The sequence below is a fragment of the Pieris rapae genome, chromosome 2, assembly GCF_905147795.1.
Source record: "Pieris rapae chromosome 2, ilPieRapa1.1, whole genome shotgun sequence".
Taxonomy (NCBI): domain Eukaryota; kingdom Metazoa; phylum Arthropoda; class Insecta; order Lepidoptera; family Pieridae; genus Pieris; species Pieris rapae.
This window is the reverse complement of record NC_059510.1, coordinates 2,014,253-2,029,983: the sequence shown is the minus strand read 5'-3', so window position 1 is coordinate 2,029,983 and position 15,731 is coordinate 2,014,253. Positions and strand designations below refer to the sequence as shown.

Below are 15,731 nucleotides of genomic sequence, written 5' to 3'. Positions count from 1 at the left end.
GGAACTATCTTAACATCTTACGTATTGGGGCTCTTTGAGTTGCGTCTAACGTTATCAGGATTTTGGCGTTGTAATTACCGTTATTTAATGAAGAGATGGGGAACGAGTGATTCCGTCTTGCCCTAATTAAGGACAGAGAACAAGATAATATAGAACACTAGCTACATTGACCTGCTTGATATTTCAAGCGATTAGGATATTAAACAAAGTACGAAAGTACCAACTGCAGCGCCATCTCCGGGGCTGATTTGTGAATCTAAATCATCCAGAGCTCCACGCAAACGCACACAAAAAACAATTTAAATCGAACAAGCTGTTTAAGAGGAGTTATGTGACATACACACGTACAGTAGCTACGTAAGCTATTAGAACAGAGAAGTGTCTAAGTCTTGTAAGTTAGATCAAAATACACACGGTGTGCAAATTTGACACCTTCACAAGCTCACTAGAGGCAAGGTTCAAATGTTGATAACAACTTTCTAACTATCATTAAAGTTTCTAAGAAAAATTAGATTTTTATATTTTATTCCATAAGCCTATGTACATATTATGGTATTTGAGACTTTTTTCCATATTAATAATCATTTGTTAAAGGCAATTCAAGTATTAAACATTGTGCTACAGTCATTTGTAAACGTTGTTGCCTGGAAGAGATCGCTTGAAAGCGATAAGGCCGCCAGTTGCCCTACTTTTCATTTAATTCTTCTTCCATTTTTATATTGAAGTAAATAGATAAATAATTAAACAATTGTATTCTTTTACCGTAAGCATAGATTTGTCTTAGTGTGCTAGTACTTGTAGAAAAACATTTAATTACAAAAAAAAGCAGACTTCCGTCCGCTATACTGGCGTTAGAGGGCATACAAGCGCAATCTGGCAATGAACGGGCACATTTCTGTGGTTTACATTCTGTTTTCGGATAAGTGAAATTGTATTAGGGTAAGTAGTTATTGTATCGCTAATAATCGAAGCCATTACTTTTGTTTTAGAAACAAGTCTAACACGAGATAGTATTCATCAATTACATTTGAAAAATCATAAAATTTCTTTGAAATTATTCCATTTACCGCTCAACGATTATTTCATAGAATAATATCATTTCTGAGATGCTAATCTTAGCAATTGGGATTATTTCAAAAGCACCCCTCGGGGTGTTTTATTTCTCTCAGGTTAAGGCTAGCTACACACTTATATTAAGAAAACGACATAAGTACTTAATGTTTTGCCTTCCCCAAGGCGACACAACATCGATAGGGACAAAACATTCAATAGCCAATTAAGACTTCTACTAGTGCCGATATCAAATAATTTTCTTAATTAAGGCCGTTCAAGTATTACGTAAGCAGATTTAATGCAATTTATACCTCCCCCTTCTCTTGTCAGCAACTCTTGTCAGTATATATGCATTTTTGGTAGGCAAAATGCAATACGTTTTCAAGCATAATCAATGTGTGGGTAATGTGTGTAAACATGTAAATAATTACTGTTGCCGTAATCACAAATTAAGAAAATCAAAGACATACCCCTCCCCCCTATAGTGCTTACTTAATCGGCCCCTATGTATACATTCATACAATCTGAATGTGTCCTATCTGTTGATCGACGATTTAGTAAATTATTATTATTATTATATTTATTTTAATTATATAATTATAAATACGAAAATATGTGAAACATAATATGGACTTAAAGTAATAAACCTAGTTAGTAAAAATATATATAGGTATACTTAGCAATTTTAAAATGTCTAGTTCTCAGAAAGAGAGATTTTTCTTCTTCAGAGGAGAGACAATTAAATACCAATAAAATATATTTTGTTTATTTCACGTAAATAACATTGCATTTTTTTTCCAACTATCATCATTATCTAACTTAAGTGATGAATCGTAAATGTGTTCTGGCCTATATCGTGGATTTCTTGATCCCCCAATTTATGCGATCCGCGAGACCCGTCACTGGCTACTATGTAATCGCTTGCGGAGTGAAATTTTCCACTCGGAAAATTGCCTGGGAAATTATGTCACGATTTAAAATGTGAGTTTAATATTATCCTGGTTTTAAAATGTAGAGGATTATTTGTTTAAAAATGCCCATTACAGTTATGTTTTTTAAATAGAGCAAGCTGATGCTCAGTCACAAAGCTTCTCGTGTGGGTTACCGTCCCCTTTATAATTATGTTAACTCTTAATGCTCATTGCTCATGTTACAATCTATGAACACCAATTGTCTAATGCTTTAGCGATAGATATTACATAGGTATAAAAAAAATAGCAAAATACATTACATGTTTTTAATTAATGACCCTTAAAACTATTAAAATGGCAACATTTCTACAAAAGCTCACCTCTTTACTAACCATATTTTAAACCATTTTAGATTATTTATTACTTTAGAACCTAAAATTTTAATTTTTAATTATGGTAAGTAAGTATTAAAATTAAAAACATTTATGATTTCAAAAACGCTTCTCCGGTAAGATAGCGCCAGTCGAGGTAAACAGGTAAACAAACGTCAAGAAATTTACGTTGTATATTATATTTCTTTCGCACAAAATTAAACTCCAATACAGTATTAGAATAAGACGGAAGTCAAGGTGATACGATTGGAAGTTCGTATTTTGCCTAGACGTTTCATGATGAAACTCAGCTATAGATATTCATCCGAACAACTCCTCTGAACAACCAGAATGAAATGCGGTAGAAGATGTAGTGGGACCCCACATCTCCTCGCAGGGGATCAAGGGATTGGTAAAAATTAATTTCATATCGTAGAAATCGCGGAAAGAATATTAAACTTACCTCTACCGACAGCTTATTATTTTAACAACAGCTTACCTGAAACAAATTACAATATTTAAATTTACCATAAATAAATACGTTATCAGCAACCATAGAATTAATTTCAAAAGTCTATATATCGTATATATACTACTACTATATATATATACTTTAATATCTATCATTCCATACGAAATGTGAGTTATTTAAAGGTAATTTACTTGTATGCGCATAATAATAGATAAATACGGTATTATTATACATAATCTATACAATATAATTATTGTCTCTATTGTGAAAACATAACACCTACTATATAATACTTTGTGTATTGCTTTCAACTTTTGTAGTAAGGTAATAAATTCATAGACATATCTGTATTTATATTGTTATGAGAAAAACTGCCTCAAGGAAAAAATTGGTCTTAACCCAAGTTAAAGGGATTGAGCTACGTATATATAGGCCAATAATGTAATGTTTAAAGAACTTTATTTCTCATTACAAAAAACAAAAATATTTTATTTACATGAGAAACTTAATACATATTAATATGTATATATATTACGAACGAGATACACGTCGCCATAAGCCGTCTTAATTTTAGTCAACTGTGTTCATTCTAACATGCATCTTTACTGCCTTTTTGAATTTGTCAAAGAGTCAAATATTGCGAATTTGAGATGGTAATTGATTAAATAATTGCACAATAAAAATGAACAATGCATAGGCCACTGAAAGTGTTCTTTTGAGAGAGACGTGCGAAGACCTGATTGGTAGATGATTATGGCCGAAGTCATTGTTTCATTCCAAGAAATCGCAACACGATAAAATCTTTTGACAGTCGGTAAATTGACTGAAATGAAACAAATCTTGTCAATATAAAAGGATTTAAAAAAATAAAAGAATAATATTCTATACTAATCTAATGTAAGATACAAATGACTTAAATATTTCTAATATGACTAACTTTGGTTTCATAAATTGGTTAATAACTAACGAAACTAATTTAGTGATTTAGGGACTTTTTTATAGCTCGGATATAAAAAAACTTGACTTCAAAAGTAGCAGGGTTATGTGGGACTTAATCCTAGGCACCTCATCTCCGCTATTCAGAGATGAGCCGCTAAAACATCGTCGGGTAGTACCGACATTCTCGCTTTAGCATTCTACCGGGACTTTCTAGGGACCCTACAAAAGCAGCATTATTTCATTAAAAGGTAAATATGAGATTTTTACCCCAATAGACCGTTTTTTATTATAGACATTAAAATATTTTAACTATATAATATCCAGTGGCGGTAATATACCCATTATTACCTAATATATTTTTTCAAAGTTTTGTATATAACATTTAAAGCTGCATTATACCAAGCACGATTTACATTGTCCTATAAAGTTGTGGTTATAACACGAGAGTTTACTAAATCGTGTGCAACCGAAAGCACTAACGATAGAGATAACAGCGCCGTTTAGCGAAGCAAAACATAATGATATATGGACTCAGAAAGATGGTTGCCATGGTAACCAACGATAAAAGATACATTTAAAATTCCATTACCTTTTAAGTTTGTCATTAAATAATTGTTGCTATTATAATAAGCAATGAATTGTACTTAAATATATTCCGAGTAATTATCATATTAGTAAAATATTGGTATTAAAGACAAAATCCTGTACAAAAGACAAAATCTAAAACTCACTCTTAATTGCGTTACAAAACCAGAAAAATTATAACACCTAAATAATAACAAGGACAACGAGAAGACCTCTCCTATCTTCTACTTCACATCAGGGCTACAACCGTAAGAACTAGGAACATCGAAATATGTATAGTTATGACGTCATAATGATAAAGGCATCTGCGCTTGCTTTGGTATTACATAGTGGCCCTGCTATTCAAGACAGAATCTCGAGATAAACCCGTATGTAAGTCATGAAATACCCATTCCGCTGGTAGAACTTCCTCTTCCGATACCGGCCTCTTATCTGAATATTGAGACGATTTAGGTTAACGGGAGCTACCACCTCATAACCATCAACTCAAAACAGAGCTCTATCTTTTTATCTATCATTATATAATATATAAGTCTGTCCTCGGAAATCTTTTTTTTTTTTTTAATTCAGGAATGAAGCAATTCTAATGGCTGATTTTAATTTGTTGTTAGCTACTGTGACTGGATCATCCGGATTCGTAATTGTGTGTCGGGGCCCCGACACACAATTCGGGCCTTTCTTGTCGGAAAGAGGCTTTTACGGACCATCGGGTTGGGATGGTGTTTAGCCTTGTCAAAGTGCTGCTGGTATCTGTTGTCCTCTTCGGGTAACGATGGCGGGTCAGAGGGGTATAGGCACTGCTTATGCGGGGCAACGGGAGTGTAATGGATATGTAACATGTAGACATTTTGTATAGCGTAAAGCTTTAGGACACCCTTGAAGCTTAGAAACAAAATACTGTCTGGCATTTTGAAGTTTTCTTTCGAATGACATTTACAAATGTACTTATACGTTTGGAGTGCGGGAGGATCGCTTCAAGCAAATTGCGTTGTCGTTTAGCTGAGCGTTTATATGGTTTTTGTGACCCTATGTAAAACCAGTCGAAGTATTTCTGAATTAATTCTTAGTGTCCTACAAGGACTTTTAAGAATATTCATAGCTCTAAATCAACTGCATTACAGACGCCCCTACCTGCAGACACTTTAATAGCTTCATACAACACAGCCAAATAAGGTATTAGTTAAATACATTTAATGTTTTTTCCTTTCGTAAATGATTGAACCTTTTTGTATATACATTCTGTATTCCGTCTTTAGCGATATCTTTTGTATAATTGTGTTTTGTTATCTATAATTTATTACACATCAACCTACTCGCGAGTAAAAGTAAGAGTACCTACCTATATTGGCGGTACCTAAACCTTGCCATTGTTGCATAAAAACGTTAGGTATATATTTAAACCGCGGCATTAATGGAAACTAGACTAACTGATTTGTGAAGTGACTTTAAATGAGACGACAAGACGGCACGTTTCACTTGATTGTGATTGGTCAGAAGTATTACGTCCGTGCTTCAGAAGGCTTTTTAAATTTGTTAGAAAGAAATAATGAGCACTGTAACTAGTGTTATGACACAAGTACTATATTGTACGTAATGATTTGGAGATCAAACAAATTTCATACTAAAAAAAACTTTGGTATGGCACTTATTGTCGGCTAATGGTTCGCGTTCCGTCATCAAAGCTAATAAAAGGCCGGAACAACCGATCTAATTACCTTCTGATGTACATTAGCCCAGCGGACGCTTTATACATCACAAAATAAGATCCATCAAAAAATAATCGATTTCGTCTAAAAGTATATATTAATGTAGACATAATTATTACTTAATATATGACACAAGAGCAAATAATGAATATGAAGTTTTTTAACGAAAACGATTTAATATGTATCGTTTTGTTAAGGACGATAAGTTTATGTATAACAAGAGCAGTGGATGGAATCTTATTATACTCTTCCAATATATACATAACCTATAACGGTGAAGAAGCCCCGTAACCAAAAAAAATATTTTAAGCCGAAAATCGGTGACATGTACCAGGGACATAGAAACGAGTTTCGAAACCTTTTAAATTAGCACCCTCTGCACATAATATGTAATTATGTAAACTGCTGTTCTTTCTTGCTTATGATAACCTAGTAAAGCTCAAGCTAAAATATAAAGATTCGTCATCATTCAATTAATCAATCAATTTCGTTTGATTTGTTAATAATGTTTATTTAAAATTTAAATAATGGTCAAATGGCTGAATCATTTAAAGTGCACAGAGAAATTGCGTGCCGGGGAATCCTTATCCGGCAATGCAATTAGAATTTTGAAGTGAATCCATAAACACCTCGTTTGTATGTTAATTAAAGCCAAACAATGCCATTATCCCAATGCAAATCTTTAAATTTCACTATTTTGTGAGAAATTTTAAGCATTGTGCTCAGGAAAAAATCGTGACTAAAATGTTAAAACAGTAAGTTTTTGGGGTACATAGATACCAAAAACTAAGTCAGTAATTTACAGCCTATGTTCCTTTGTTACATAACGATCAAATTATTATTATATTAACCATGGGCTGCGGTATCACTTAACATCAGGTGAGCCTCCTGCCCGTTTGCCCCCTGTTCTATAAAAAAAAATACATTATTTGTTTTACGGCAGACTTGGTCGGCATGAGGTAGCAATCTCTCACGTTGACTGATAACATTTAATATTAAAGTGTTACCAACGCCACCTATTGTCGCGAATCGTCGAGTTTTGTTTCACAGAAACAATTCAATAATTTGTTTCATAAATTTGTCCCTTCTTAAAGTTCTCGTTTGAAAGTTTTAGTAGCAACGAAATATCAGGAATTCTACTTTTATATTTTTTCTATTTTTATTTTTAAACTTAAGTACATATTTCTTTTGAAAACGTTACCGTTGACAATAAGGTGCGATTGTATTGTGTACTCAATTATGTATGTGTGTCAACGCATCGCGACAATATGCCGTTATATTGACCTTGTCGCGAAAGTATACTTAAAACATTTCTTTGTTTAAATGATTAGACATTTGACAAAAATTCGTACAACTACTTAATTACAAGAGAATATTTAATATATCTCGGCCTATTACTGTTCGGTTGTATGAACCACGAAATAGTCAAAATTATTTCGAATGAGAATGTTTGTATAGTCCAATTATAATAAATAAAACATATGTTACAATAAAATCTTGGAACACAATTGTTTCTATTTAAATCCACCTATACTGACGTTTAGACGGTTTTCTATGAATAGTGGAATATTGAAAACTTTTCGTAACGATGGCAGAAACTACCGTTTTCCACTTCAACAATAGTTATGGTAAATTAAACTGTGTGGGAACGGAACCAATGACAATTTCGAAATCGGCCCGTATTTGTATGAATAACAACATTGTTCTGTATTATATTCTGTAGAATAATTTAAAATGTTTAGGTCTACTTACATACATTGTTTAGATGAGGGAAGTATTATTTTTATAGAGTTATATAACTGTATTTTATACAGCGGTCTAGCGCACGCAACAGGACACAAAAGTCACGTCCTATATAATTATTAATTACTTAAAAACTAAATAAACGAAATGGTTATGATTTTGTTCAAAATAGTATTAAATAAGAAATTGTTTTGTCTTGTCCAGGTCAACCTGGATCCGCCCTTCCAGCCTATTGGCTTCCCGGGAAATTATGCGATTGGATCACCAGCTTTCTGGCCGATCGAAGCATCAAAGTCATCATCGGAGCCCGTTGACGGAGCATGTTCCGACCTTAAACCTTAAACAAAGAGTCTCACAAGGCTGTGTTCTGACACCAACACTGTTATTCTGCATATCAATAATATTCATTTAGCTATTTATTTGTTTATTACAGAAATACACACATTATCTTTACAGCATAATATGCCAATACGACAATGTGGAGAAATATTTAATATAGTAATGACATAAAAATTAAACACATAATTTACACAATATCGCTACTGTGAATTCACTTTGCGAACATATTATGTTGCAATTAAGCAACATTCATTGCTATGCGGATGACAGCACTGGGGATACTCTTTACACTGGCCGGGCAGATATTTCTCCCAGGGCTGATATTTCGTATGCCCTTACATCAAATATACTAAGTCCGTGTGCAAAAACCAACCTTTCAGGAGGAGTTCAGGCAACTCTCATTCGAAATCTTAGCGATTATAACGGAATAAACAATAATTATCATGAGCTGGATATATTCGGTAGGTAATAGGCTAATCAATTTTAAAGAAAGCATTGCTTAGTTGCTGGTATATTTTATCCTGTTTATTTTAATTTTTTTTGTAACATTAATGTTTACCTAAATTGTCATTCATATTAGATAAAATAGTTTGTAACCTATACCATTAATGTAGTTTTTTTTTAAAGAACAGGGGATGGATTTTTTAAACGAACTTATAGCAGTAGATATTAGCACAATAAAGTAGCCAGCGATTTACAACGTGAAAATTGTATATTTCAATGCTTTGTAATCAAGGAGTCTAGAGACCGCTCGAATAATCAAACATTATCAAAATGCGAGCAAAATGAAAATAAGCTGATTAAATATTGATTCAAACACGGCAAGACGAATTGAATTGCGCAAGTAATATGCTTCTATAAACAACTTATTTGGATTTAAAAAAATGTTTATGGTTATTTCGACGATTCTCTTATTTCCCATTTCTTGCTGGAATATTTTGTTGAGTTTTTTAAACTCATCTGATGTTAAGTGATACCGCCGCCCATGGACACTAACATTGCCAGAGGTGCGTTGCCGGCCTTAAAAGAGAGAGCGTAGCGTACCAATGTGCGAACTTCTCTTTAAGAACCCTAAGGGCCTGTTTCACAATGTATGGATAAAGTACCAAATAGCTATGTAACACATAAATTATTCGACGGATAAAATTTCCAAATAAGAAACTTCGCGTTTCATGACGAATAGCGCTATCTGACAGTCGTGAAACGCTAAAATACTATTTATCCTACCAATAAGTAATAAATAGCTTATTTGGAACTTATCCGGACATTGTGAAACAGGCCCTAAGTCTAATTGTTTCAGAAATACTTCAGTGGGCAGCTGGTTCCCCATAGTGGTAGAGCGCGGCAAAAGCCGCTCGGAAAGTCCGGTCGTGGACGATTCGAATCTCTCTTCGTTAAATAAGGACAAGTATAGGGACCTGGTACTGGAGAGCTCCCGCCCACATGTGAGAATATGGGCCCGAATTTGCATTTTATAGACTGGGAAGCGGTGACCCGCAGTGAAGTACCGCCTCGCTTAGAAGCTAATTTAGTCTTTCCTTCCAAATGACCGCGAAACTGTACGTAATTCGACATGTCGCCCGCCCAGTTCCGATGCTAGCTGAAGATTTAAGGAGAGGTTTAGCGATATGTAGACTAGACAATGCTAAATTTTAATAATACTCGTCTCTCTCTCACTATGCTCGTCATATGGCGGTGCCATTTTGTCAATATGCTGTGCACAAGTTAAAATTACTTAATTTTAAAATTATCAGAAACCATCGGGACATTACCCTAATCTGCAAAGCAACTTTTCTGTTCTTTGTTAAATACACCTTAGCGCACACAGCATTCGAAGTAATAATAAAGCGTCACTGATAATAGTTGTTTACACCACAAGTAACTCTAGATACTCCATAAAACATTTAGTATTAAACCAGGCTCACATAATAGTATATGAAATAAGGAAAATAAACGAATTGTATATATATACATTTGATTTTATTATGCATTGAAAAATCAGAAACAAGTTTCATGTTACATCTGGTAGAAATCCGGTTCCGTCAAACAAGACAATTCAAGACGCTTTATTGTTTATATTAAAACATTTATTTACGATGAGTATTTAAGACTTAGTGTAAATAATACTCATTGTAGGACTTTTTTGTTTAAAATTATAATGTTAATAAAAAATTAACAATTAAACGTAAAGTAAAGAAAGTGGATTTGATTTCCGGCGAAGCCATGGCGTCGTGCCACTCGTGCAACTTTACGAAAATTGTCTTTTAGAAAAAAAGGGAGGTAAATAGCTTAGCCAGTACTGTGGACTGCTACAGACTGAGTAAAAGGTTCTTTAACAGCCAGTAAACATGAACAAAAGCAGACTTTTATAATCATAATGTTTCAGGTACAATTCTGTAAATTTGTATGTTTTCAATAATATCATAATATGATAAGATTATTATCTAAACAAAATAATTGTCTATATAATGTGAATATTAAGATTAAAAGTATTAAGTGCTACTAACATAGATTAAGATAAACTACGCATCATATAATAAGTAGGTGTAGGCGACAATTGGCGGCGCCTCGCAGTCAATGACCATAGAATTAATATGACATATACATATTGAAGAAAGTCCATAACTTGAAGTGTATTACTATTTGTTTGTATTAGTATAACAAATCTAAAATCTGATTTGATCTAAATTAACAATATTACTAAGATCATGTGAAGTTCCATATATGTATCAGTTATATGACTGACACTCTTTTTCTCAGTATTCTACACTTATTATACAGAGTCAATACAGAAAGCTTTGAAAAAAAATAAGTATTTTGTTTAAGTTGGATATTTCAGGCTAAATAAATACATAGATTATCTTTATATTAATAGATGTATAAGTAATTGTTTAATTGCTATGGGTGATTTAGTGCTAAGTAAAAAATGAGTATTGAAGTCAATAACTGTTAATAATAGTGGTTATAATTATATAGAACTTTCATATATTATTAAGTTTATTATATTTCAACGCAGACTAATCTATAGTATTTAAAAAGGATTTTTTGCCATATTAAGAATACTTCATTATTATATATGCCACAGACAAATAAAATGACAACATACCATAAGCATAAAATAGGAAAGGTTTATTAAGTACTTCAGTTTTACTGCTACTGACTATTTCACCCCTTATACATAATTCCTATTTCGTTACCACAAACTTGTGACTTTAACTTACAAGGAAAACTAGATGTATTTTTACATAAGATATGACAGTATCAAGTAAAAAATTAATATAATATTAATTTAGTACTGTAGCAATATTTTAAATGATTATTGACATGTAATTAGTTTATCAGTTAAAAGTTTATACTATAAACCACAAAGCTATTTATCTGATAACCTTTGCATTATGTAGTGACTGCTGTGATATAAAAATAGAACTTGGAACTATATTTTTTTACTTGAATTACTTCTGTACAGGTTATTAAGATTAACTTACCTCTTTCACAGTTTCTCTTTTGTGTCTAATATCAGGATCTGTATTTGAGTCCATCATGGGTAAAACATATTTATTGCTGCCAAGGACAGATTTTTCGCCTGCGGGGGACACATCTTTAGCTGCGTTATTTGCGACATTTGGTTCTTCAATGGCATCTACAGGAGGTTTGCTAGGACCTCGAGAAGATGAGATAGACGGCGCCGAGTCAAACGGCCTTTCCAAGACTTTCATTCCCATATCTTCGTCGATCTTAGCTCGCAAACGATTTCTATCTTGAACAATATGAGGATCATCTCCATCTTCTCCATGGCGAACAATACCCACCACAGGAAAGTCCCCTACCTCGTTCTGGGCTAGAGGCGGTGGCATAAGTAATTCTGGGCCCGCCTTTTGAATACGTTTGTACACATTATAAACACTATCATTTACGCTAGTAGAACTTTTAAACTCTGGCAAATAGAAGAGAGCACCTAACCACACGATTCCGAATGTCAACAGTACTGAAATAATTAGGTATTTCTCGCGAAGCCGAAAGGAGCGACGTGATATTGATGGTACGGGAACGCCATTGACAAACCTTTGATAGCTCGGTAAAATTCCCGTCATGTTTACTAATTTACGATGTTTGTTCCAAATAAACAATACCAATGTCCAACTTGCGACCCGTCATCAACAGTCGCCATTAAAGAACTGACAAAAATCTTGTGCAAAACGTCAACATTACAATGACAGATTGTCAATTCTCGTTGTTACCTTATGGCGTTTCATTGTCATCGCTTTACCACAGAAGTAACTTTGAACGTATAATTTAACTTAAATAATTATAGATCTGTAGTGTTATTAAAAACGATGCACAAAATTTCCACTGTACTTAAAGTAAATTAAATGTTACAAAGAATTTTCCTTACCATATTTTTGTACTTGTTGAACACGCCATCTCTTAGTTAGATGGTCAATCAGAAGAATTGAAGAAATCACAACGTAAAAGCAAAAAAAAAACTTACTTTCATGAAGAAAATATCAGTCTGGGTCTGTCTGTCACAATGTCCGGATAAGTTCCAAATAAGCTATCTATTACTTATTGGTAGGATAAACAGTATTTTTGCGTTTCACGAATGTCAGATAGCGCTGTCATGAAAAGTGAAGTTTCTTATTTGGAACTTTTATCTTCCGAATAATTTATGTGTTGCATAGCTATTTGGTACTTTATCCATACATTGCGAAACAAACCCTAATAATAGAACATTTCAAATCATTACGTGAAGTAATGGTTTAATGTGCTATAACGACCTGTATCTTTTCATCACAGCGTAAACTCAATTTGGCTTTGGTTAAAATGATGCAATTAGATTAATTTAGTATTTTATGACATGATGAAAAAGCTAAATAGGCATAGTTTATGATCACAGTTTAAAATGTAGAGGTATTGTGTAACTGTATTGTTTTACCCACAGATTTGGTAAAGTAGATTTTAAAGCTATTAAATTCATTTTAAGAGGGCCCAACCTGACTATCTTTCCATACAAACGCTCTTACGTGATTATGGCGTTGTAACAGATTTTTCTTTGAAACTTTTGAACTAATAGGCATCTTTTGCACTATATCTAGGTTTCTATCAAAACGCAAAATTAAAATTTTCATAAACAAATTCAGTACAGATCTCCAAAAATCAGCTTTTTGCACCAATTTTATGTGAAGTTTGGGCGTTTATAACGTACTTAATAATTGAAGCCTGACAAAAATATATTTGCATAGAAACCTTGCAAATTTAATGGAGTTTCTAAATGTAAAATTTTTTTTATGTAATTCTGTAAGGCTTACGAAAAAACACGTATTTCTTGGAACAAGTTTTTTGAAATTTCCGCATACTACAAATTTTCAATGTTATCGCGTTCTCACTTGCTTTTTAGCCATGTGCGGGAAGTAAGCGGGGCGGGTATAGGTACATATTGAATTTGTTGCCTGCGCGTACTACGACGATTTTTTGTTTTCATACCGGACACTGATTTTACTTGAGAAAGCATTATTGATTGTGATTGATGTGAAACGAACCTGGCACTAGTGAATACGGACACCGATTTTGTTTTAATAAGGAATTTGAAGGAGATTGATATTATCGTTTTGCAAAATGGGTAAGTCGATTTTTTTACATAATAATATAAGAGCTAAAATAGATACCTAAGTATACCTATTACGTAAGTAACTATTTATACAGCCCACAGACATACCTACAAGTCGAAACAGATAAAAAGCAATCTAATATTGAGCGAGTCAAATAGGTACACACAAATGCGAACGTGCAAAACCTGTGCCGGATCCAGGGATTAGACAAAAATAATTCCTGCCATTGCTACACAATGTTTCACTATTGTATAGGTACCTGTTTCATTGATACTTGTGTTACATTTTAATGTTATAAAGAGTACCTACCTACCTCAGAAATACTTTTTTATGACCAATACTAAAAAATATTGACCACAGTCTACCATGGTGAGTGATTTTTTTCACTACTGTGCCATAAAAATAGTCATGTCATTTTTTTCATAATGGAGATCTAAAAATGTGTATGTTTTGTAGGCGACCCCTTCACCGAAATAATGATGAAGAACTGGCAGAACAAGAAATTCAGCCAACTCGAGCGCACCATCTTTATCAGACGACAAACAAATTATTACAGAAGAACAAGAAAATATCAATGTTATACCATTATTAGACCACACCATCACGTACATACCCTCACTTTTACACCATCACACAACACAGCCAAATAAGGCTTATTTAAATAAATTGAATCACATTAGTTAAATGTATTGTATACTTTTTGTTTGTTTGTTCCCTTATGTAAATCTTTTTGTAGTAAAATGTATGATGTATTCCATCTTTGGATATATTTTCAGTGTATTTGTTTGTAATTATATATAATTTATGTTACCTGTAGGATTACGAAATAAATAAATAAATAAATAGAGGGAAATCGAGATTTCGACATCGCTTATCTTTTCAGTCAGCTTGCAACTGTCACATCATCCATTTGACTGTAATTTCACCTCTATGGATTTTATAAAAGAAAAAAGGGTCAACTTTCCATTTTGTAAGCAAAATGTGTAATATAGAAAAGATAATTTATTCTCAAGAAACTAACAAAAAAGATTATGTATAAATCCCAGTGCAGTAGGTGTTTTCCAAACTGTGAATGGATATGCCCAATTGGACGAAATATCTGCTTGTTTATTTTTTCTCTATTTTATTTATTTAATATATTATAATTAAGTATTCCTACAGCTAATCACTAAACAATAACATTACACACAAAAGCCAAAACAGAATACACATTGAAACAGAAACATAAAGCACAGTTGTAAGATTGATTGATTGGTAGATTAAATATATATGTATTTAATATGAAGGAAAAAACAAAGCCATTATTAGTAAAAAAAAGATACCTGAGTTTAGATAGATCAAGGGGATATCGACACGGACGGACTACCGTATATAACCGTTATAACAGACGGATCTTGGGGTAAATTGTAAAATGAAGCTTACAACTCATTGCACATCAATAATCAATGAAATACCAAAGCTTTATTCGACATAATATACTGGAAATTAAATTTGAAAAACTCGTGTTTGGAGGAAATCGGAATCTTCTCGACATCCGATATGTTTTATGTATTTTTTATAAAGTATAACAAAGTTGTTCAGAAATAAATAAAAAATATCAACTGTATTTAGACTGTTTTATCTGATCAACCGCCTTTACCACGGTGCAAATTAACCTACACAAACATTTATTTGTAGATATCAATGATATTACAAATGAATCGATAAGTTACCTACACGGCAATTTATCTTCAAATCGGCACACTAACGCACACATGAATAACTAAATATTGCAATACCCACTACACACTACATCACGATGTGTTGCTAAAATAGGATGGCATGACTCAAGTATCGCAAGAGATAAAGAGATAAATATAAGTATAATTTTACTAATTGATGTGTCGCCAAGTGAACTTACAGCGAATTGGCCGAATCTTAGTAGCGCAGTTTTTACTAGAAAGATTTTACGAGAATCAGTCTGACTTTCTTTGTTCGCCCATGAGGCAAAAAGTACGAAAATACTA

At 33.0% G+C, this 15,731-nt stretch overlaps 1 protein-coding gene across 1 annotated transcript in view; it reads right to left on the bottom strand.

Moving 5' to 3' along the window:
• LOC110995197 (mannosyl-oligosaccharide alpha-1,2-mannosidase IA) overlaps positions 1–12,289 on the bottom strand; it is a 73,287-nt gene extending 60,998 nt beyond the window's left edge. The window contains exon 1 of the mRNA XM_022262253.2: positions 11,605–12,289. Within this exon, the coding sequence (XP_022117945.2) occupies positions 11,605–12,210 (606 nt within the window). The 5' untranslated portion in view covers positions 12,211–12,289. The remainder of the gene's footprint in view (positions 1–11,604) is intronic.
• Between the last annotated feature and the right edge of the window lie 3,442 nt (positions 12,290–15,731).